The sequence below is a fragment of the Cololabis saira genome, chromosome 9, assembly GCF_033807715.1.
Source record: "Cololabis saira isolate AMF1-May2022 chromosome 9, fColSai1.1, whole genome shotgun sequence".
In the NCBI taxonomy this organism is placed as follows: Eukaryota; Metazoa; Chordata; class Actinopteri; order Beloniformes; family Belonidae; genus Cololabis; species Cololabis saira.
The window spans coordinates 11,419,112-11,441,951 of NC_084595.1; the positions used below are offsets into that span (position 1 = coordinate 11,419,112).

General features: G+C 38.7%; 1 protein-coding gene across 10 annotated transcripts in view; it reads left to right on the plus strand.

The window, feature by feature from the left end:
• Positions 1-5,588: 5,588 nt before the first annotated feature.
• mtmr3 (myotubularin related protein 3) overlaps positions 5,589-22,840 on the plus strand; it is a 36,709-nt gene continuing 19,457 nt past the window's right edge. For 5 of the 10 annotated variants that reach the window (XM_061730476.1, XM_061730482.1, XM_061730477.1 and 2 more), the window contains exons 1-13: positions 5,589-5,788; positions 9,405-9,480; positions 11,257-11,313; positions 12,446-12,550; positions 13,458-13,574; positions 16,244-16,264; positions 17,259-17,341; positions 18,288-18,454; positions 19,528-19,624; positions 19,918-20,031; positions 20,892-21,082; positions 21,517-21,648; positions 21,813-21,924. In XM_061730476.1, the coding sequence (XP_061586460.1) occupies positions 11,311-11,313; positions 12,446-12,550; positions 13,458-13,574; positions 16,244-16,264; positions 17,259-17,341; positions 18,288-18,454; positions 19,528-19,624; positions 19,918-20,031; positions 20,892-21,082; positions 21,517-21,648; positions 21,813-21,924 (1,142 nt within the window). In that variant the 5' untranslated portion in view covers positions 5,589-5,788; positions 9,405-9,480; positions 11,257-11,310. The remainder of the gene's footprint in view (positions 5,789-9,404; positions 9,481-11,256; positions 11,314-12,445; positions 12,551-13,457; positions 13,575-16,243; positions 16,265-17,258; positions 17,342-18,287; positions 18,455-19,527; positions 19,625-19,917; positions 20,032-20,891; positions 21,083-21,516; positions 21,649-21,812; positions 21,925-22,840) is intronic. The other 5 variants (XM_061730480.1, XM_061730481.1, XM_061730479.1 and 2 more) reach the window with 4 other exon arrangements.

Genomic DNA, 22,840 nt, shown 5'->3' on the forward strand with positions numbered 1-22,840 from the left:
TATCTCTTTCATTAAGAAGGAAATGAAAGATGCTGCTGACCCAGTCTTTACAACCATCTTAGTGAACAAAGACTCACAGATCCAGCCGCGTCAGGCAAAACAATATTACACCAAGCAATGAGATATTAAAACAATGCACCCCGCACCCCCAAAGTTTTGATCTATTTTATACTTTAGATTTATATTGTTTAGCATTTATTGGTGACAGCAAAGGGGGAAAAAAAAAGAAAAATAAGGAATAACAAGTGTGTTCCTGTATATGCTTTATGCATTACGCACAAATAAAACGATCATCATGAATATCATTTATTTGATGATTTGGCTGCTATACAGCATGTTCTCGCTGCAAATCAACCGCGTCACCGTGCGCGAAGCAGAACTGTTTATATGAACGCATTCGTGCGTCAGCACTTCAGTCCCCTGGACGTGTGTCGGACCGGGCTGTCCAGGCAGCCGGGACACCGATCCTCCTGCGCCGCGCCCGAGCGCATCTATGTGATGACAGGGAAGCAGCAGCTGATCAACGGGATCCTTTGATGAATCGTTCATTACAGTCTCAAATATAATCAATGGTGTTGGTTTATATTAAAGAATCTTTTTGCCCAGAAGAAAAAAGAGCGAAGACAACGACCCATAACTATTTTCTTCTCTTGAAAAAACCCACCTGCGGGATGCAGCAGCATCAGAAGAGCAGGAATACGTGCGTGGCGGGGATGATCTCTGCAATCTGAAGCCCTCTATAATTGTAAAAAGAATTTCACTTATCACTGGTTCTTTTTGGAACATAACCCCTGCGAAAAACCAGGGATTGCTGTAATTCCACGTTGCGATTTGTGAAACTCGCCTTCTCTTGGCTCATCTTTTTGAACGCACACACACGCCCAACCCGTTTACTCCCGGTCTCCGTGTGTGGGGAAAAAAAGCCTCACTGTAGCCAGAAATAACGGAGTAACGCACCGTTTGGATGAAAAATGGTCATTGAATTATATTTATCATCTTAATTTTTCATTATAACGCACAGGCAGCAGTGAATTAGTGCGTTAGGCAGCAGTGCTGCGTGTGAAAATGCGCTGATAGTGATCGGTGATCGATTTGCCTGGCATCGATTGATTTGGTTTCAGAACCGGACAGCTGCTCCAAAGAGCTTCTGAAAGAGCGAAACTAAAGAACGGTGTTAAGAAGTCATCTGGGAAACACCCATATCTTAGGGTTCTCTCTTAGTTCAAACCTTCTTTGAACCTCTCTTAAATCCTTAAGAGAGGTTGGATCTGGGAAACCCGGCCATTATTATTATTATTATTTCTCGTAAATCTGTCTTAAAATGTAAGATACTGGTCATCAGTTGGGCTGGTGGGACAGTGGCGGAAAATTTCCAGTTGGTTGTTTTGAAACCACAGTACCGGTATTACTTTTCTTTTCCCAGAGCTCAACAAGAACCCTGTGGAGGGCTTTTCAGCTGGTCTGATAGATGTTGATGACATATACAAGTGGGAAGTTGTGATCATTAGTCCACAAGATACCCTTTTGTAAGTGAAAAAATATTTAAAAAGATAATATTTTTCATGAATGTATACCAAAACGTACATGAATGTAAAAAAAAAAAAAAAAAAAACGTGCTGTCTTATTTGTTTTTCCTGCAGTGAAAGGAGGGTTTTTAAAGCATATGAATGAATGCATACTTTATTACAGACTCAAAAGGTTCCATATAAAATACATAAAAATACATAAAAATTACAGGTCACACATTAAAATACATGCAAACATCTGTTCCAATGTTTCCATAGTCCAGATGTGTACCTTGTATCAGTTTGATGTTAGTGAGTGCTGTTATTAGACAATTTTCTGACTCATGGAGTCGACACATAAATTTAAACATATAATTTCCTCAGCAGAGCATGGAAGGTGGGGACATAACAATAAACAAATAAAGTGCTTGCCCATGTCCATCTTGGAAGCTTAAGGAGGATCCTGAACGCATCATTATATGCTACCTGCAACTTCTTTAGCTTGGCGGTGGTATAATTACACCAAAGGTGAGCTGTGTAAAGAGGTGTACAATAGGCTCTGAATAGATTTACTTTAACATCAGCTGTGCACATATGGAATCTATGGGCAGCATATTGGCCTGAGTATAGAGCTTACAGCACTGACGCTGGATGTCATCACATACTTAACCTTTCCTTATGATTATCCACTACTGCGGCAGGTAGTTATTTTAGATTTCTCGTAAATCTGTCTTAAAATGTAAGATACTGGTCCTCGGTTGGGCAGTGGGACAGCGGGCGGCGGAATATTTGGTGAGTTAAAATAAAAAAATAATTTGCATTTTAGAGCTTTTCCAATAACCTTGTTATTACATTTCTGGTCACTAATGTGTAATTCATTAAGTTTTAGTTCTGTAATTTTGACTGAAACATTTGAGTATATGAATGTATTCGGTATCAGCTGTATTAAAGGAAGTGGGATGGCTTTCAGAATACGATGGAATTCTCTGGAAGAGCAATTTATATTCAGTACTCGAGTTGTAAAAAAGAATCAGAGGGGATGGTGGATTTTATCATATGGAGACACATAATTTGTGCTGATTACAAATAATATAATATATTACAAATAATAGCACTGACCAAAACACCAGCAGAAATACTGCAGGAATGACATAGCAGCAGTTAAATGCAGCCTTCTGTAAGCTTTAAATATCCACTGGGCTTACATCAAATACATCAAAACACAAAAATAAAAAACAGTTTTCTGAACTTATAAATATGACTCTGTCCTTCACAGGAGTAAAATGGATCACTGCAAAAACTCAAAATCTTAACAAGAATATTTGTCTTATTTCTAGTTAAAATGTCTCATTTTAGTAAAAGAAATCTCATTACACCTAAAACAAGACTCATCACTGGAAAAAAACAACAATTTTTACCTGTTTCATGTAGATTTTCACTTAAAATAAGTAGAAAAATCTACCAGTGGAACAAGATTGTTTTGCTTGTAATGAGAATATAAATCTTGTCCCACTGGCAGATTTTTACAATAGAATATAGAATAGAATACTTTATTGTCAGTGTACCTGGGTACAGTGAGATTCTTGAAAGCAGCATCACCTCTCCAGTGCAAGACAAATAAGAACAATAGTGCAAACAATAAGAAATATAAGAAATATAAATAATATAAAAAATATAAAAAAAGGTTAAGGTGCATTTGAATAGTGAAGACCTGAGATTCTATTTACAGATGATACACATGTAGTGGAATATTGCACAGATAGTCCGGAATAAGTATTGCACGGTAAAAAACAGTAACGAAGACATTAACGAACATCTACTTAACATCTACTTATTTCAAGTGAAAATTTACTTGAAACAGGTGAAAATTGTCAAATAAGTTATTTTTCTGGTGATGACTCTAAATGTTGAAATAGCAGTAAACCCACATTCATTGATGAAATGGCATAAGGGATGGAAAGGGGGGATGGCGGTTTTACAGGGGGGATGATTTTGACTGTTTTTATTTCAAGGGGGATGCCATCCCCCCTCATCCCCCCTCGACTGGAGTACTGTTTATATTATACTCAGTACTCAAGTTGTAAAAAAAATCAGGGGGGATGGTGGATTTTATCATATGGGGACAGATAATTTGTGCTCATTACAAATAATATAATATATTAAATAATAGCACTGACCAAAACACCGGCAGAAATACTGCAGGAATGACATAGCAGCAGTTAAATGCAGCCTTCTGTAAGCTTTAAATATCCACTGGGCAGTTTTCTGAACTTATCAATATGCCTCTGTCCTTCACAGGATAAGTAAAATGGATCACTGCAAAAACTCAAAATCTTAACAAGAATATTTCTCTTATTTCTAGTTAAAATGTCTCATTTAGTAAAAAAATCTCATTACACTTAAAACAAGACTCATCACTGGAAAAAACAACAATTTTCACCTGTTTCAAGTAGATTTTCACTTAAAATGAGTAGAAAAATCTGCATGTGGAACAAGATTTTTTTGCCTGTAATGAGAAGATAAATTTTGTCCCACTGGCAGATTTTCCTACTTATTTCAAGTGAAAATGTACTTGAAACAGGTGAAAATGGTCAAATAAGTTATTTTTCTGGTGTTATTTTTCTGGTGATGACTCTAAATGTTGAAATAGCAGTAAAACCACATTCATTGATGAAATGACATAAGGGATGGAAAGGGGGATGGCAGTTTTACAGGGGGGGATGATTTTGACTGTTTTTATTTCAAGGGGGATGCCATCCCCCCTCATCCCCCCTCAACTGGAGTACTGTTTATATTATAGACGAATCCGGCGAAACCCGGAAGTCGAGCGGGCCGCCATTACTGCGGTGGCGGCTCCGCTCCTCCGCTCCAGCCCATAGACATATATACGTATGGATCTATTACTCCGCTCCCTGCCAGGCTCTCTTAATGTATTTGTATCATCGGAAAACTCCTGTCCCGTCACGTGCATTTGTTTTGATAGTGAATGAAGACGGGACGGACTGTCAAAACCACTTTTCTGTTTCACCAAGTGAACAGACGGAACGCAAAAAAAAGATGTTAAACTGCTGGAAAGGAACTGGAATTTACCTGGATACCTTAAACAAGGAAGCCAGGGAGCGGTATATGGAGAAAATAATGATTATTAACGGTTTGATCCATATGAAATCACTACTAGTGGAGCTCCGATGAGGATTTACTGCCGCAGTTCTGCACAACCCACGTCTTACTACCTTGTTTAGTGTTTGACAGCTGCTTTGGTAGATGTTTGACTCGCCATGTGTTTCAATAAATTAGTATAATAGTACAACATACAGTACATCTTTTTTATTACTCTTACTTCTCTCTTCTTTTTTTTTATGCTGAAGAGGCTCCGAGACATGAGCAATATTTTTGTTTTCCTCGTGAGATTATTTTTTTCTTCTGCAGCTACAAATAGAGTTAATATTTTTTCCTCAACAAACTAGTTTTATCTGCAGATTGGGGTTATGTATGTATGTATTCTGTATCATCCGGAGCTGAGATAGTTCTGCCCTTCAATTAGAGACCTGTAATTGCGTTTTTTTTCGTCATCGGACGCCAGGCGATCAATAAAATATTCTTGGATACCTAAAATTAAACAAAACATACACAGGTAATATTTAATTGTGCAGACATGCCTCGTAAGGAGAGGAGGTGGAGAGAGCTATATTACAGTGTTTAATCATACACTGTACATACTCTGTACATACTCCCTATTCCTCTATTCTTTCCTGCTTATCGCTCAAACAAATCATTATTAAGATACCTTCATTATTTAAGGAAGGCCACTGTCTAACATCATCAATCCAGCTATAATGATGCTGTAGAGCGTCAGGTTACAATAACAGCGCTGCGGTGGCAGATTGACACCTGCCACCGCAGCAATGGCGCCGCCGCAAGATGGCAGCGCACACAAACCGGTCGCCGGATTAGTCTATACTTCTCAATAAATGAATGAAACTGAAGGACTTGGCCTTACTTTGGCGGTTCGCTCGCCAGTGTTTACATGAGCGCACCGCGTGGTACGCCGGAAGCCCCGCCCCCTCCCTGGCCGACGCGCTGACGTCACGCGGACGTACGTCGTCGGGCTGCTGGAGAACTCGCGGCGATGGCGACGACGGGGATGCGGTGAAAAAACAAGGCTGGCCTCGGCTCGGACATGACCGATGTCTATTTTATCCAGATTGTTCTGCTGCTTGTTCATTGCATGGGCTTCGGGTGACTCTTTGGGCCGCCTGGCTTCTCGACGGTCCGCTTCCCTGGTGAGTGTGTTGTGACGGAGGCCTCCGTCCCGGGGTCCGCCCTCCACCTCAAACAAAAACAGTGAGCGGCTAAAGGCTGATTCATGGTCCCGCGTTACACCGACGCAGAGCATACGGCGTAACGGTGCGCGTCGATTTAGGACCTGCGTGGATTTAACGTGGAACCATAATTCAGGCTTAAGTGTTAGCTCGGCTCACTAGCTGCTCTTGTGGCACAGCCGATGCCAAATAAAACCTCCTGCAAGGAGATTGCAACACTTTACCAGGGTACTTGCAGGCTGTAAAATGATTACAGCCTGGTTTCACAGCAGTGTTTGGTGTGTTGTTGGTAGAGTGTTGATGTGTCACCAGTAAATATGAGGAAGAGCTAGGGCTGGGCGATTTTGGACAAAAATAAAATCCCGATTTTTTTCTCTGAAACCCCGATTTTCGATTACGATTTTTTTGGTAAAACTACAAAAGACTGGAATAAATTGTTTCAAATATTTTATCTTTATTTTTAAAGAAAAATAGCAAACAAATTTCCCTATTGGGAATGAAGTGCAATTGAAAGATACTGTAAATCCTCCTTGAGTTTAATAAAGTGACAACATTTACAATTTTCTTGACCAAACAAAGATGACTAGACGAGCTATGTCTGTAATGCAGCCAGCTGCAAAAAGGGAAAATCGATTTTCCGATTATCGTTTTTTTAACATCGTCTTGATTAATAAATCCGATTTAGATTTAAAATCGATTAATCGCACAGCCTTAGGAAGAGCCGTAATGTCACCGCAGCTACGTGGTCACTTCTGTTTCTGATGTTTCTGTTATCTGGACGATGTTTCAGCACAGAAACAAAAACATAGCTGGACGTTCAGTTTTTTGATCTTGCATAAATAATTAAACGTTGCAAGGCGCTTGTCTTCCCTGCAAATATTTAGATCATCTGAGCGTTTACCGAAATGACATTTAAATCACAATGATTAGGGGTGGGTATTGGGAAGGACCTCACGATACGATACGCATCACGATACTTGAGCCACGATACGATACACATTGCAATATCCCGATTATTATATTCTACATAGTTCACCGAAAAATTGAAAAATGCATTACACATCTTAAAATCCAAGTTGTATATATGTACATCAGATGATAGTGATGGATCTTAAAATCCGAGTTGCACGTTCATCAGATTATAGTGACAATTCATGGGACAAACTGAGTCAAAACAATGTTTTATTATAACTATACAAGCTAAAGTTACAACATATTTGTATATGTTTTTCATATTATTTACATAATATGAAATTAACATTAAATTTAGTATGAGGTTGCTTTAATTATGTGGCAAATGATAATAAACACAAGAAAGATGGGTACTAAAACCAAGGACAGGCACAGTGATCAGTCAGTATAGATATAAATCCATAAATAAATAAACCTCTGTCCATTATTTTTCATTTTTTAAGGACAGGCAATTGTGTTATATAAAAAATTAATTATAAAATGAAATAAAACGTGAAATAAAACCTGAGCTCAGTGCAGGGCCCTCCCAGGGTTGGTAGAGAGTGGCAATGCCCAGGACTGTCACTTAGGTAGGAGCACTGGGTGATATAATGGGAAAAAAATCGGGGATAAAAAAAATAAATAAATAAATAAATAAAAAAAATCGATATTCAAATTTTGAATATCGATATTGAATCAGCTGGAAAAGTATTGCGATATATTGCCATATCGATATTTTTGCCCACCCCTAACAATGATATAACTTTTTAAAGTTTAATTCACTGAAGCTAATTCTGTTTGGACTGCAATAGAGAGCCATATCGGTAAACTAGCTATTTAAGTGAGTTAACACCTTTAAAAAAATAATATGGTAGGGTAGGAATATTATTTAACTATTTAATTATTATTTCAGAGTCATTGATAGACCAGATATGGTAGTACTATCTGGTATTTTCAATTAGTGCAGTGAGTAGAATTTTTGGTTAGTATATTTGGCATGATTATAACACTATGAAATATGTTTTGGTATGTATGGACTTTGACTTTTTTTTTTGGAAGTTGAGTTGTGGGGGTTTTGTGTTCTGTGTATCTAAGGTATACCCCTCTTTTTGTGGTTGAAAATATAAAAATAAAAAAAAAAATAATAAAAAAATAATATGTAAATTACAGTAAGAGCTGTTGCTCTGGTGAACTCTCATCACTCATAGTCTCAGAGTAATCAGAAATAATAAGAAGTAATAATAATAAGTAATCAGTAATCAGAGTAATCAGCCACTGTGCAATAATAATAATAACAATGCGCAATGCACATTTCAATAACCATGACAACCTCATACTGCTGCACCTTTCACTTTTAAATTGTATATATGTTAATAAGAGCCATTTGTCTATAACTGTTTGTAACTATTTAAATCTGGGTTCAGTGAGCGTAAAAAAACGAAAACAAATTCCCTGTCTGGCATGTTCATACTTGACCATTAAAGCTTATTCTATTCTATTCTATTCTATTCTATTCTATTCTATTCTATTCTATTCTATTCTGTTCTATTTTGTTCTATTGTAAATGTACGTCACTATCCCAGTTTTCAAAATGGCTAAAATGACCGAGGTGGCTGAGGCTGGACAGTTTTGCTGCCTGTGATATTTCCCGGGCCTGTCACGGGACAGGAGTAAGGTTAAGGCTCTAACGGGCTTAAGCCCTCCGCGTGGGAGTGAGGTCGGAACCAGACGGGGACGCGGCTCGTGAGCCCGCTGATGTCAACAGAGACGTGCTCCCGGCAGATAAGCTTTATCAGGTAGCACCAGCAGTAAAAGCTGGACTCCTTTCTCAGCGCAGTAATCACCCGCTTCGGCCGCTTTGCAACACACACACAGATCAGGCCTCACCTGTTGGCACCCGAGTGGGTCATTTTGTCTTTTTTTCTGCGCCCAAGCATCTTTAACTTTCCCAAGGTGTGGCGAGCACCTGAAACACCCATTCATTTACCCTCTTAGATCAGATGTCAGCATCTGCAAAGGTAGCTGACATTTCCGACTATTTGCTGGGCAGATTTTCATAATCCTTAACACATTGATTGATCTTCACCTTTTGAACTCAATAATAACGTGTTTAAAAGTACTTGATCAAAAATTTGTTTTTATTATTACCTTTTCACCATGACGTTTTTCAGTGATTGCAATGGCATGTTAATCATGAAATTAATACCAAGCACCAACCAAGTGTTGCAAAATTGTTTGGCATTGTTTGGCCAGCTTTCTTAGGAGTAAGTAGCCAACCATTGTTAGAGAATTTCACCACAAATCATAATTCTTTTCTACATTGGTCTTCCACACTGTCCATCATATGAACTTCAGGAAGTAGTTGCATAAATTACAGAAACAAAACCATGTATACAAAGGCACAGGCACAGTTCTGATCCATTTCTTTATTCTAGTTTTAGTGCACTATATCTTTGACACTTAGAATCCAAGTCTTATATACAAGCCTCTGTGAGCACAGGCCTCTGTTTGTTTTTCTAGTGAATTAAAAATACTCCTATGTCCACACTAAAGAAATATTCTGTTTGCAGATTACAGAGGTTTGAAAGTGAAAGCCTATTCACATTGTTCATTTTGATCTCTGCAGATTTCCATGTCTTACTTGTGAGAGTTTGCAAACAGGATCACCGGGACTACCAATTGTCTGTTCGTGATTATCTGAGGTAAGCGTCAATATATTTCACACTGTTTTATGCGACATATTCCTAATCTGGAACTCTTTCAATCTTCTGCATTTGATATTACTGTTTGAATAAAAGCTGTTCTGGAGACATAAATATTGTCATGCGAGGCTAACCATAGCGTTGAATTATACTTTCATTGAGAAATAGTGTCCCTGAATGTTTAACATGTGTGGTCATCCAAGAGTTGCAATCGCGTGTGTGTGTGTTTGCTTGCATTGTAAAGTTGTAAGTTTTAATTTGTGAAAGTTGTTACATGCTGTGTTTGCTGACAGTGGTTTGCAGAAATCTTCCTGACTGAATGGCAAGGATTCCCACAGCAGAATTATGTCTGTTTTTAATTCAGTGCAGCCTGGGGGCCTAAAGATCACAGCCATCTGATATTGGTTTTTGGGCTTGTCTCTTGCATCAGGATATTTCCTCCAGCTTCTCAGAATTGTTTGGTGATATTATGTATCATTGACATTGGAAAAACTCAATTTCTTTTCAACTGTATATTTAGAAATAATAATTTCTGCCAATTATAATTAATTGGCAAAAATTCAAAACATTCATAACTTTGCTTTCATAGGTGTATAAATAACCCAGGGTTGCCCAAATCATATGAAAGTCCTTAACGATGACTAAAAAATGGCTCTGGGGTCTGCATCAATCTTTTTAAACTCAAAACTAGCCCCACTGTCTGTGTGAATCTTGGCCATTCTAGTCAATGAGATTGGTTGCAAAGGATATACCGTTGAGTGTCCCGGAAGTGACTGTCCACTCGGCTCCTCTAAAGATATCAATTTCATTTGGATGCTGAAATACTGCTAAACTTTACAATTTACACAGCAGATCAAGCTGCCAGGAAGCCATGAGAGTGGCATAAAGAATCCAATGGATTTTCAAAATAAAACACCACCACTGCTCTGACTCAAAAGTGGACAATACGTTAACCTGTGAAGGCTATTCAGAAGGTTTTAGGAGAGATTTGAACCACGTACAAGTACTTCAGTTTAAAAGTCCAAAAGCTTGCTTTGTTTGATATCACTCATCGTTTTTAGATGAATTATTTTAGAGCGATGAAGACTTGGTGAGATATACATGTTTAAATGTGCAGACTACCACGTGCTTATCACATGATATGAAAGTCTTTGGATAAACTCACAATCTCATGTATCCAGCCGAGAGGCCCATGAAGGTGCCCCAATCATTAAAAACGTGATATTGTTTCTTCAGATGGTAGAATTATATAGTATCTCCATTTTTTTTTTTCTCATGAAATAGTAATTAATGGAGAAATAGAATTATAATATTGAAATACATTTTTGTTTTTGGTTATTTTTTTCTCATTTCATGAGAGGATATTAAAAATACAAATAGAAATTTGTGGTTTCCAACAAAAATTTGTTTTTATAGGGTAAACCTGCCATTAAAAAAAAAAAGCTTTCCTTAACGGATCTGAAATGTGTTCTAAAAATTAAACTGTCTTGATGGTCAATTTGTTGTTCATGAACTTGTTTTGTTGCGTCTGCCCAGATTTGCAGTTGTGACCTTGATGTTACTGGTTATAAAGAAATCTCACATTAAGCTTTTGGGAAGGCAAAAAAAATTAAACGTTTTTTGTTCTTTTTAATTAATTCCTTTTTGGGGAAACATTTTAAATGCGATAATTGAAATGAAATAAGACTACATGCAAGGGGATAATGGCAGCGTTCATATGGTTTAAATGTCAGATCTAAGACTTACTTTAATTTCTGTGTTGTTTTTTTTTTACAGACTGATCCAGGCCGGAGTTCTTTGTTGGGTCACCCACACTCCTTCACCGGGGCCATGGTAAAATATATTTACTTTGTGTATAGTTTGGATGATAACTGCTCCGTCCCTTGGGCTGGGTGCCGTCTGCACAATCGGAACTCTCCATTGATCATGACTTTTAATCAGCACTGTTTACTGAGAGGCAGACAGTTGCGTCAGCTCCAACAGTGTCAAAGATCCTTTCAGGTTGCTGTCAAAGCAGGTCAGCTTTTAGTTTCCACTGCAGAAACATGATTTCTGTTATTACATCGTGACATAAGCGCTAGACTGGATGTGTTTGCGTTTTTGTTCATGGTTTGCTGGGGCTTGGTGACTGCACACTTGCAAAACCTGGCACTGCAGTCTGGTGATTGTGTTTTAGTTCTGCTAATGCTGAGACAGTATCTCACACGGTGTGTTACCCCTGTCCGTTATTTCCCATTTCTGGCCCAGCGTAAACTTTCTTTTTACCGTGTCCAGTTTTAAAACTGCTCCTGACTGCTTTTTTGTTTCAACCCATCTGACCTTGAAAAACCGAAAACGCTTGTATATCCATGCCTTGCATTCCCCGCTGAAATTCCTTCTCTTTGAATGTGTTCATCTTGCATAACACTAGTATTAACCCAAACATTTGGCCATCGTGAAAGCTTACCGAAGGTTACACACGGAAGCAGTTCTGCCAATGAAATATTTGTTTATGCTTTTATCTCTTTTTTAGTTCTTGTGCAAAATGATTGTAATGTGTATTTATATTTTTAGAGTTCTGTGTCTAGCATTCATTGGTTGTACCTTGGCATGTTGGTGGTTGATTATAGTAAATTATCCTGTTTGCATATTGTAGTGTAGGAGGAAAGGGGAAGAAAGTCAAAAAGCTGCATAAATGCAGCAGTGTCATCTTGTTTTACATCAACTCTGTCACAACAGAGATTGTGACACTGTTTCCAAATAATGTAGTAGCCTTTCAGGTTGTGCTTTGGTTCTAAGATATCAAGATAAAGCTAAAAGGAGGTGTAACAAAGCTGCACATGGGTGACTGAAGAATGATGGAAATGCGGAAGCCAACTGTGCATGGTCAAATATTTCAAAAGTTATGTGATAATGAAAGAGAAGTCTTGTTGTAATAGAACGTTGTGACATTGGGGCTGATACCGGTTCTCTTGTGAATAAACAGGTCTTCTCTCTGCAGGAGGAGGAGGGGCAGCACAGCCTAGAGTGTATCCAGGCCAATCAGATCTTCCCCAAGAAGTCTCCTGTCCTGGAAGAGGAAAACATGCAGGTGAGGAAACTGCTGCCTTCAGTACTTATCTTACGATGTTGAAAAAGTATTAAACTGACAGTTTTGTGTGTCACTTTTGTAAAGCTAGTTACGTAAAAACCATGAGATGTGACATCAGCTCACTTTGTATTTAAGGGTTTAGTCTGTTGTATCTACTCCACCCACTGTGGTTTGATTTCCACAGCCATGCCACTGAAGTGTCCTTGGGCAAAACATTTAACCCCTGCATGCCCCCCCTTTCTTTTATTTATGTTGATAATAACAACTTTAAAAAAAAAGACTATAAAAGTATTCGTATGGAAGGGTGAATAAGAAACACAATGAAAAGTGCTTTGTAGAACCTCTCCAGGGTTAAAAAGGTGCAGTATAAGTACATGCTATACATTAAAAGATGGAAACAACACTAGATAGCGGATGTATGTTTTAGCAGATTTAGGCTTCCTCTAAGAACCATTATATTCTGACCAAATATGGGCGATTTGTTGTGTCTGCAAGTGCTTGTGCACAAGGCCAGTGGTGGTTCAGTGGGCGTTCTTTAGCCAACTCTGAACTGAGCATGCACCTTATCAATCTTCTGCAGTGTCAATTAGTCAACATGCCAAAACCTTGAAATCGACACAAGTAGTTCTGAAGTTTTTTGTTGATATTAGAAAAATAATTAGTCCTATGAAAATTGACTTTTTTTATTGTGTGTTTGGTACACATGAATAAAACAAATTAAATAAAACGTGGGAAAAATCACGTTGTATTGTAAAAATGGACTTCACATCTATGCATGTTTTTAAAATGGATACAGCAGTCACATCTAGTGAAGTATTCCTCTGGGCTTAAGTTTCATCATGACTGCTGATGTGATCCATGCCGCTTTGCAGTTCATTTGAAATGTTTTATCTCCTGCCGTTGCTAGGTGCCCTTTCCAGAGCTGCATGGGGAGTTCACGGAGTATGTGGGGCGAGCAGAGGATGCAATCATCGCAATGTCCAGCTATCGCCTGCATATAAAGTTCAAAGAGTCTGTCGTCAACGTAAGTATCTCTGGAAAGTGACAAGCAAAATTCAAGGTTGTAAGTACAATCGGAGAATATCTTTCTCAGAGCTGAAACTACAGAATGAAGTGCAATGTGTCTATTGGAGACTGTGAAAGTGTGTTATTGTTTTGTGGATGGACAGAGACCGGCCTGTCGGTGACCCGGCCATTCAGACCTGATATCCACTGGCAGCAGTGCCACGTGACTCCTCATCAGCTTTGTTTCTACTTTTGCCTGCCTGCTCTGCTTTCTTCCTGCACTTACTGTTGTCATGGTTGCAGAAGCTCCAGAGGGGATGCATAACATTCAAACCCTCTCTCTGTCTTTTTTCCACCACGTTAAAAGATAGACTAGTTTGTTTTGTTTCCCAGCTAGGGTCCTTTTCTCAGAAAGAAAAGAACTAAACGAAACAAACACTACTCTCATTTACACCATACATGTGATTTTTGCACCATTTTTCTTCTCTTTATTTGAAGTGAAGTTTTAATTTTTTTTGCCAACTTTAAAAAAAAAAGCTTTATTACAACCTGGAGCCAGACTGCATAGAAATAATTATAAATAATTGTGGATACATGTTTGCATGCTTTTATTTTTGTAGCTTTTAGGTTAGTCTGAATTCATGGATTTTTTTTTCTCTCCTTGAAATTGTACCGTATGTTGCTAGTAGGAGTTCAATATCTCTTAAACCTTTTATATTACATTCTTTGAGGGGTTTTTTGCCATAACATTACGTATGTTCTATAATTTAATAAGAAAATAATCCCCTAGATCCTTTATGAGAATATTAGCTACATTCATATCACCACGCTGCTCTTCGCCGGCATGCAAGAGTAGAGAAATTATACAATAACAAATCATGTGCTTCAAGGAAACCTTTTTTGTTTCTCTGCTTTTTTTTAAAATAATCCTCAGATGAATGGTAATACTTTATACAAAAATACCAGACCCACTATGAATGTATTCCATCAGCAAAAATTCTTGTTCAGGATCTACAAAAAAAATCAGTGAGACATCTCAGTGTTCTGGTTGACACTAGCTAATTTTGATACGCACAGATGTCGTGATTCCTGTTTTGCAGGTAAAAATAGACAAGAGCGTCATATTCATTACTCAAAGTGGAACCAAACAAAAGCTCTTTATGTCGTTGTTTGAGCATGTTTGTTAAAAAGGACAGTGCTCATCTGTTTAAGCTAATTACTGAGCTCTTTCCTTTTTAAAACAAAAAGGGGTTAATGGAGAGCTTGTTTTCCTCCTCCTACAGGATGTGTTGACAAATGCAAAATATAGAACATTATCCATCCAGCATTATCCATTTAGATGCTGGCTCATTTAAATTGTCCTCCAGTTAGCTTATGGTGTCCAGTCAAATCAATATTATTGAATTGAACTGAACTGAAATGTGGCAGTTGGTTTTGGCAGCCAAAAGAGTCAATGTGTCAAAGGTTAGCAAGGAATGATAACCGTCTTTGAACTAAATTGAATTAACATTATGCCACTTCTACATGAAATTACTTCAGTGTAAGCTATATCTGTTAAGGAATAGTTGTTACTAGGGTAACCTGAGGATATACAGCATTTAGAACTACAAACACCAGTATTTTCTGAGTGAATTACCTTAATGATAAAGTTAGACTCAGATGGTCTAAAAATTAAAGCATCCGTCTAATATTGAATTACATCTATAGCAAATTTGACACTATTTAACTCTTCAGGAGAAGCAGAGAAAACAAAAAAGCAGTACATATTTTGGATGTATGTTCTACTATTGAAACAATTATTGCTCTGTTGTACGTAAATCTTGTTCAACTGTTGAGGTTGAGACGCTTTAAACCAACAATGACTTGGTTTTAACACTTTGTATATTAACTCTGTAAAGTTGATTAGAGCTGTGACTAGATAAGTTACTTTGGATTTGGATTTTCAGTCACTTAGAGCCAATATGGCCGTACAGTGACGTATACAGTATATTCTGGCTGCAAGCAGACTTTAGCACACCAAGCAAGCTGAATAAAAGTAGTGCCGTTTCTGCACATTTTTCAAGCAGATGGATGCCAACTACCAGTTAAACATTTGCTCTCTGGAAATTTGCTTTCAGTTGCACACGGTTTTAAACCTAAAAAAAATCCTGACGGTGGTTGCTTGGCTTACAGAGCACAATGAAGTAAGGAAAAGCCCTTTCAACCTGAGTTAATATATTGTGACATGCCTTTTAAAGCCTTTTTTCAAAATGTGCACAGGAAATGGATTTATGCAGTGATTCTGCTGCGTGCACCAATCTTATCAGAGTCTCAAATCTTCTTGCTATTTGCTGACTGTCACATATTGCTGGAATAAATTGTACTGCGATGATGTTCTCACATGCTTGGATGTGCTGACGAAACATCTGCATCACATGGTGGAACTGTTAGACCTCATACTTTAGGGGTGGGAGGTGCTGGAGTAGAGTGACAAGCGGTCAAATAGCAGCTCAAGAATTCTGATGGTGGTTAGATCAGGGATGAAGATTGGAGGACAGGAACCAAGTTGTGGCATCAGGATGCTCAAACGTCCGGAGTGTGTGGTGATCGCAGCTATGCACACGAAACAAAGGAATCTGGTTACAAGTGGACATGCTTCACTTTGACGATTGTTTTTTCTCTGTTTTTGTTTTGCTCTTTTTTGGATAGAGTTGTTGTTGTGAGGTGTCAGTAAGTACCCAGCAGAGCTGCACGGAGTGGAATGCCTGTTGTAACTGTATAATTTAGTGTGTGCCTGCCTGTTAACCAGCTCGTGCCTTGGGAAGTGTAATCTTTTTTGCTCACCCTGTTTGAGAACAGATGCCATATTACAGGACACATGATGAATATATGATTGGATGTTTATACAAAAGACTCAAGCTCCAGCCTCCCAATCCGTCAACAAGCTCCCCATCCAGCTGTAATCTGTCATCGTAGTCATGTATTGATGGTTGACTCCCACATTGTCCGGGCTGGCAATCGTGCATGACTCCTCACTGTGTGAACATGAGATTGAGCCACATCTTTTACAAAAGCCCACTATGCAGCTGAAAAGAACTCTCGACTAATTAACAGAGCTTAGTCCGAAGCTGCAGAGCTCTTTCTGCTGCATTCAACTTGTGCTCTGGGGTTATAAGCACATGACAGTTCTGTACTTTGGATGGTATTTGCTTATAAAAGATAAGGCTGTAGCTATGTGCCAAAAGGGAAATACAGATAAGTTTTTTTCCAGCATCTATTAAGTGTTTTTGTGCTCCCATACAGAGCTAAGAGGATTATGTATTTTCAGAGAGAAGAGGGAGCTGATGTGTGAAATACAAGTGGAGAGGCACCTAGACAAGTAGTTTGTGTGACCTGCATACTTTTGATTCAATGCTAAATGTCATGATTTTAAATGAATGCACATTTGAAGTGAACGTTACATCGCAGCGCATGCTGCTGATTCTTGGCATGAAGGCTTAACTGAATTCACCACTAATGTACTCAAGAGGTTTTCAGTAGCTGTCCGCCACCCTTCCTGTACTGACTGCATGAGTTTGGTTGGTACATTTCTAATAGATTATCTTCATTCCAAGATTAGTAATGTGTATGCCTTTTTATCTGCGTGAGAACAACTGAGATGCTGATTTAAATGTGTTCATCAGCATTTAAGTGGATGTAGATTTGACTTTCTCTGTCTTGACAGGTCCCTCTTCAGTTGATTGAGACTGTGGAGTGTCGGGATATGTTCCAGCTTCATGTCACCTGTAAGGACTGCAAAGTTGTCAGGTATGATAAGTAAGATATTTGTAGAATATAGATAAAATATTCTTCTATATTTAATTATAAGAAATGTGATCATGGCATTTGGTGTCTCAGAATTCAATGAGAAGGTTTTTGGCGGGGGTTTGCTCCAAGTTTCATCAGAATTGAAAGACTGATGTTTGATCTGTGTTTGATCAGGCCACTGGGGCTGACCGGTCAGAGGAGACCGTGCTTTTTGGGGGAGCTTCTGTTTTTACAGGATGTCTGTAAATAGCTAGAGGCCAATGGCTCTCTGCTTGTTATGTCACAGGGACGTCAAGCTTTCTGTGTGACAGAAATTAATTTTTGGAGTTGCAAATTTATCATTAAAGTGGACCATAGTTATTCCCTTTTTTACATGTTTGTTAATCAAAGACAGAAAAAACAATGTGGAAGAGCATTACAGGACTGTCTCAGAAAATTAGAATATTGTGATAAAGTTCTTTATTTTCTGTAATGCAATTAAAAAAAACAAAAATGTCATACATTCTGGATTCATTACAAATCAACTGAAATATAGCAAGCCTTTTATTATTTTAATATTGCTGATTATGGCTTACAGTTTAAGATTAAGTTCCCAGAATATTCACATTTTTGAGATAGGACATTTGAGTTTTCTTAAGCTGTAAGCCATGATCAGCAATATTAAAATAATAAAAGGCTTGCAATATTTCAGTTGATTTGTAATTAATCCAGAATGTATGACATTGTTGTTGTTGTAATTGCATTACAGAAAATCACAATATTCTAATTTTCTGAGACAGTATGTCTGTAAAATGTGCTTTATACTGAAGTTTCACTGAAATATGTTTGGAAATCACACAGCCACACTCACCTAAGCTGGCCATCTAAACTGTTTACCAGTTTGGTGTAGTTTGGCATTCTGTTCTGTTGAAAACCACATCAAACTGTGTTTGCTTTTCCTTCCTAGATGCCAGTTCTCCACCTTTGAGCAGTGTCAGGAATGGCTCAAACGCCTGAACGCAGTAGTGCGTCCTCCCTCTCGCTTGGAGGACCTCTTCTCCTTCGCCTTCCACGCCTGGTGCATGGAGGTTTACGCTGGTGAGAAGGAGCAGCACGGCGAGCTGTGCAGACCAGGTGAGCTACTGTCCCCCCACATAAGCTCTAGGGCTGCAGCTATCGAATATTTTAGTAATCGAGTATCCTACTGAAAATTCCAACGAGTAATCGGATAAAACATATTTTTGTTTAGAGCAATTATAAATATACATAAGATGTTAGATGTTAATTGATATTAGTAAGACTAAATTATATAATACAGTAGGTTCATGGCTGTGCATTTAAAAACCCTGAACTTACACCATTTGACCAAATTCACTGCCTTCACTCAAAAAACTAAGGATCTTACCAAGAAATGTTCTTATTTCTAACCTAAAAATGCCATTACACCTGATAACACACATAACTTAAAAGGTTAGGTGTTTTCCCCACGTGTTTCAATTGAACTTTCATTTGTGTCAAGCACATTTTAAGTTCTAGTTAGTTAGTTAGTTAGTTAGTTAGTAAAGTATAAGATTTTGAGTTTTGGCAGTGTTCAAAATAAAATTCTGAGACCTGCTGTATTGGAGCACATTAGGCACCAGGGCTGCTTGTTTTATCCATGAATGACTACAGAGCTAAAATGGAAAACTACCCAGCTAGCTTTATTATGTTTTTATTTTTCTGACATTTTCTGCCTTTTCTTTTAGTTAAAACTGTAGCGGGAACAGATGTTTAGAGGAACCTATGTATGTACTGGGTTAGAGGGGAACATATAGGAGAACGAACCAGAAGAATATAGCGTGGATTGAAAATAAAAGTTAAGCACTGAGCTACAAGTGTCTCCCATCTGGGCCATTGCAGACTGCCTGAGCATGGCATGTTACAAAAACCAAACATATCCGCCGCCTCTTTCTTCTTTTACGTAAGCGGCGTCATCGCGCTGTACCGTCAGCGCGTTGTGCCGCATTAAATGTAGTCTGGGCGAAATACCTGCTTTGAGCTGCAAAATTAAACGATTCCTCGAGGCAGAGAAAATTCCTCGACCATTTTTTGTAATCGAATTACTCAAATTATTTTAGGAATCGTTTCAGCCCTAATAAGCTCACACAGCCCCGGAGGAACCCCGCCCTCTGCTCTGGTCCTATCAGATAGCACTGCTCTCTTTGCAGGTGAACACGTGACCTCGTGGTTCAAGAACGAGGTGGAAAGGATGGGCTTTGACACTCAAAATGCTTGGAGGATATCTGACATCAACAGCAAGTTCAGGTAAAAAAAAAAGCTTTCATTCAGAATACTGGTGCTGTGTTGATTCCCCCCTCCCAACTCGCCGTAAGATAGTCCTGTCCTTTGCTTTCGTTGGCGAACAACTCAAGTCTGTGTACAGTTTAGAAAGCGGGTGGTTGTGTTATTGTACTCAACAGTTGCTGCACCCCTGGGCAGATAAGGGCCCAACCCAGGATTAGATGTCTGTAGACAGAGACTCCGGTTGAGCCATCACAACCCCGTGGTGTTCCCTCTCATTGTTTGAGCTCACTCTGCCTTGTCTCCTGCCATGCCAGGCTCTGCCCCAGCTATCCTCAGCAGCTCCTGGTGCCAGCCTGGATCACTGACAAGGAGCTGGAAAATGTGTCCGCCTTCCGCTCTTGGAAGAGGTTTCCTGCTGTGGTTTATAGGTTGGTGTTTGTTTCCCCCCCGACTGCTACAGACCACATTAAAACTTGTTGAATGCTGCACAAAAAGCCTCTTTATGTAAAGGAATTGAAAATGCCCAATAAAATCTTTATGGTTTTATATCAATGGAAAACTTCCTGCAGATGTCAACTTTGTACCAAACAGCAGTAAAAGGTTTCTTTGTGTGAGTGATTGTGTTCTCAGATAAAGGTTTTTTTGGTTGTATATCTGTGCTATATTTACTTATATTTTGGTCACACCACCTTTTAAACATGTGAGACCAGAGGGTGTGTTTCCACTACCCTTTTAAATTGCACAATTGGAGTAGAAAATATGCCTCATGGAAACATCTCAATTTCACAAAAACAATTTATTACAACAGTGAGTTGATGTGGTTTGTTTGACGATGAAGGAACATTTAGCAAAACTGCAATAAAAAGATTTTTTAGATCTACAAGTGACTTGACATACCAAAAAGAGTCTCATAGGGTTTTCTGTAGTAAATGGGCGTGGTGGAGAGTTATTACATAATTCATAAAAAGTTGCGATGCCTGTGAGATGACATGCCACACATTCCTCAGACACGGCTCCCTCCACACATTTTTTTTTAACAAAAATAATAACCAGCTTTAGAGCAATTAAACTGCCCAAATCAAAGAAGTGTCAGACTTTTATCGCTGTTGTTATTGGATGGCATTATCATGAGTGGAGAGAGCATGACTTTGAAGCATAATATGACTTAGACAAAATGTAAATCCCAAGTTTTATCGGCATTTTAAATTATTGGTGAAGTGTTGCATCAAAATTGTAATGGAAATGTGGCTATTTTATTGTCCTTAACAGCTTTTTAATCTTCACGTAGGCATCTGAGCACAGGAGCAGTGATCGCCCGCTGTGGCCAGCCAGAGGTCAGCTGGTGGGGCTGGAGGAACGCTGATGATGAGCATCTGGTTCAGTCCATTGCCAAGGCGTGCGCCGTGGACGGCAGCTTCCACAAACACCTGTCCAACGGCAGCTACACCAACGGCTCGGACCTGCCCGACACAGATTTTGGTGAGATCTTGTTCCCTGTTCTACTGTTTCTGCCCTCACAATAACTTCAAGCAAAGTGTGGACATTTCACCACCTGATTTGATCCCCTTTCCCTCACGATTTCCACCTGTGCTTCCAGCTGAACACACACCCACCACTGTGCACTCGCTTCTACATGAAGGTCTTGCTGCCTGAGGAATTTTCACAGACTATTTTGTGCAGTCGCACATGTTTGAGCTTGTCTGAAGCTGCGGGTTTAAACAAAAACAGATTACAATCATGTGCTCTGTCAGACTTTGCTTGATGTGTCTGAATGGATCACTGAATGAATCTTTCTACTGATTTATTTAGCAATACTTGTTTATTACATTAATGTCTCTACCGATCCCTAAATTCCATACAATCTGACTTTGTATTAAGATGTGACTTAACTTTTTTATTTTTATCTGTGTTAGAATCATCCATGACCAACAGCTCAGAGGTGGAAACACTTGCCATTCAGCCCCACAAGTTGCTGATCCTGGATGCTCGGTCGTACGCCGCAGCCGTAGCTAACAGGGCCAAGGGAGGAGGCTGTGAATGCCCAGGTAGAGCTCGTCCGCTCAGTTGGAGCTTTCAAGCGTAATTAAGTCAGCGTGTGCTTCACGCCAAGGCAGCAAGTTTGCTGCAGATGTCCTGTTTTCCATTCTGAACTTAAATCTGTTTTTGTCCTCTAACACCCCCCATCCCCACCCTTTTTCTTCTTTTCTAGAGTACTATCCCAATTGTGAGGTGGTGTTCATGGGAATGGCCAACATCCACTCCATTCGCAAGAGTTTCCAGGCTCTGCGTTTTCTCTGCACTCAGATGCCTGATCCAGCTAAGTATGTTTTTGTTTCCTTTTTCTTTTTTTTTCTCCCCATTTTCTTGTTTTTCCTTTCCAGGCCTCCAGCAGTGCTCCTACACTTCTCTTGTTGCAGCATTATGACTGTACAGGCTACAATTTATCCCAGCAGATCTTTGTTGTATTAACTCAACAATCATAGGTGTGTTCTGGCCATGGTTATGAATGGATCTCTTCAGCTGGACACCGCCTTATGTATAATTAAATCATGTTCAAGAGAAGGCTGCTGAACATAGTTGGGACCTATGGCTGTAGCATAATTGCTAACGGTTACCTCTCACATTTCATAGGCTTTAAAATGTATCACAGATGCTCTACGTTTATAGGTAGTGATAATTGCACAGCTGTAATTGTGTAGTAATGGCACAGATATGATAAAGTTTGCTCATGTTTGAGGTATGTCAGGGCCTTTGCATATCTCTCACTGTAATGTTTTGAAGTATTATTGACTATAAACCTGGTTAAACATTACAAACTAATCTCAAAGCTGCATCCTCTTTCATCATCTGTGGGGTATAAAAGAGAAAGTAAATCAACCATACAATTGCGACTACGGGACTGTCTCAGAAAATTAGAATATTGTGATAAAGTTCTTCATTTTCTGTAATGCAATTAAAAAAAAAAACCAAAAATGTCATAAATTCTGAATTCATTACAAATCAACTGAAATATTGCAAGCCCTTTATTATTTTAATATTGCTGATTATGGTTTACAGTTTAAGATTAAGATTTCCAGAATATTCTAATTTTTTGAGATAGGATATTTGAGTTTTCTTAAGCTGTAAGCCATGATCAGCAATATTAAAATAATAAAAGGCCTGCAATATTTCAGTTGATTTGTAATGAATCTAAAATGTATGACATTTTTGTTTTTGTAATTGCATTACAGAAAATCA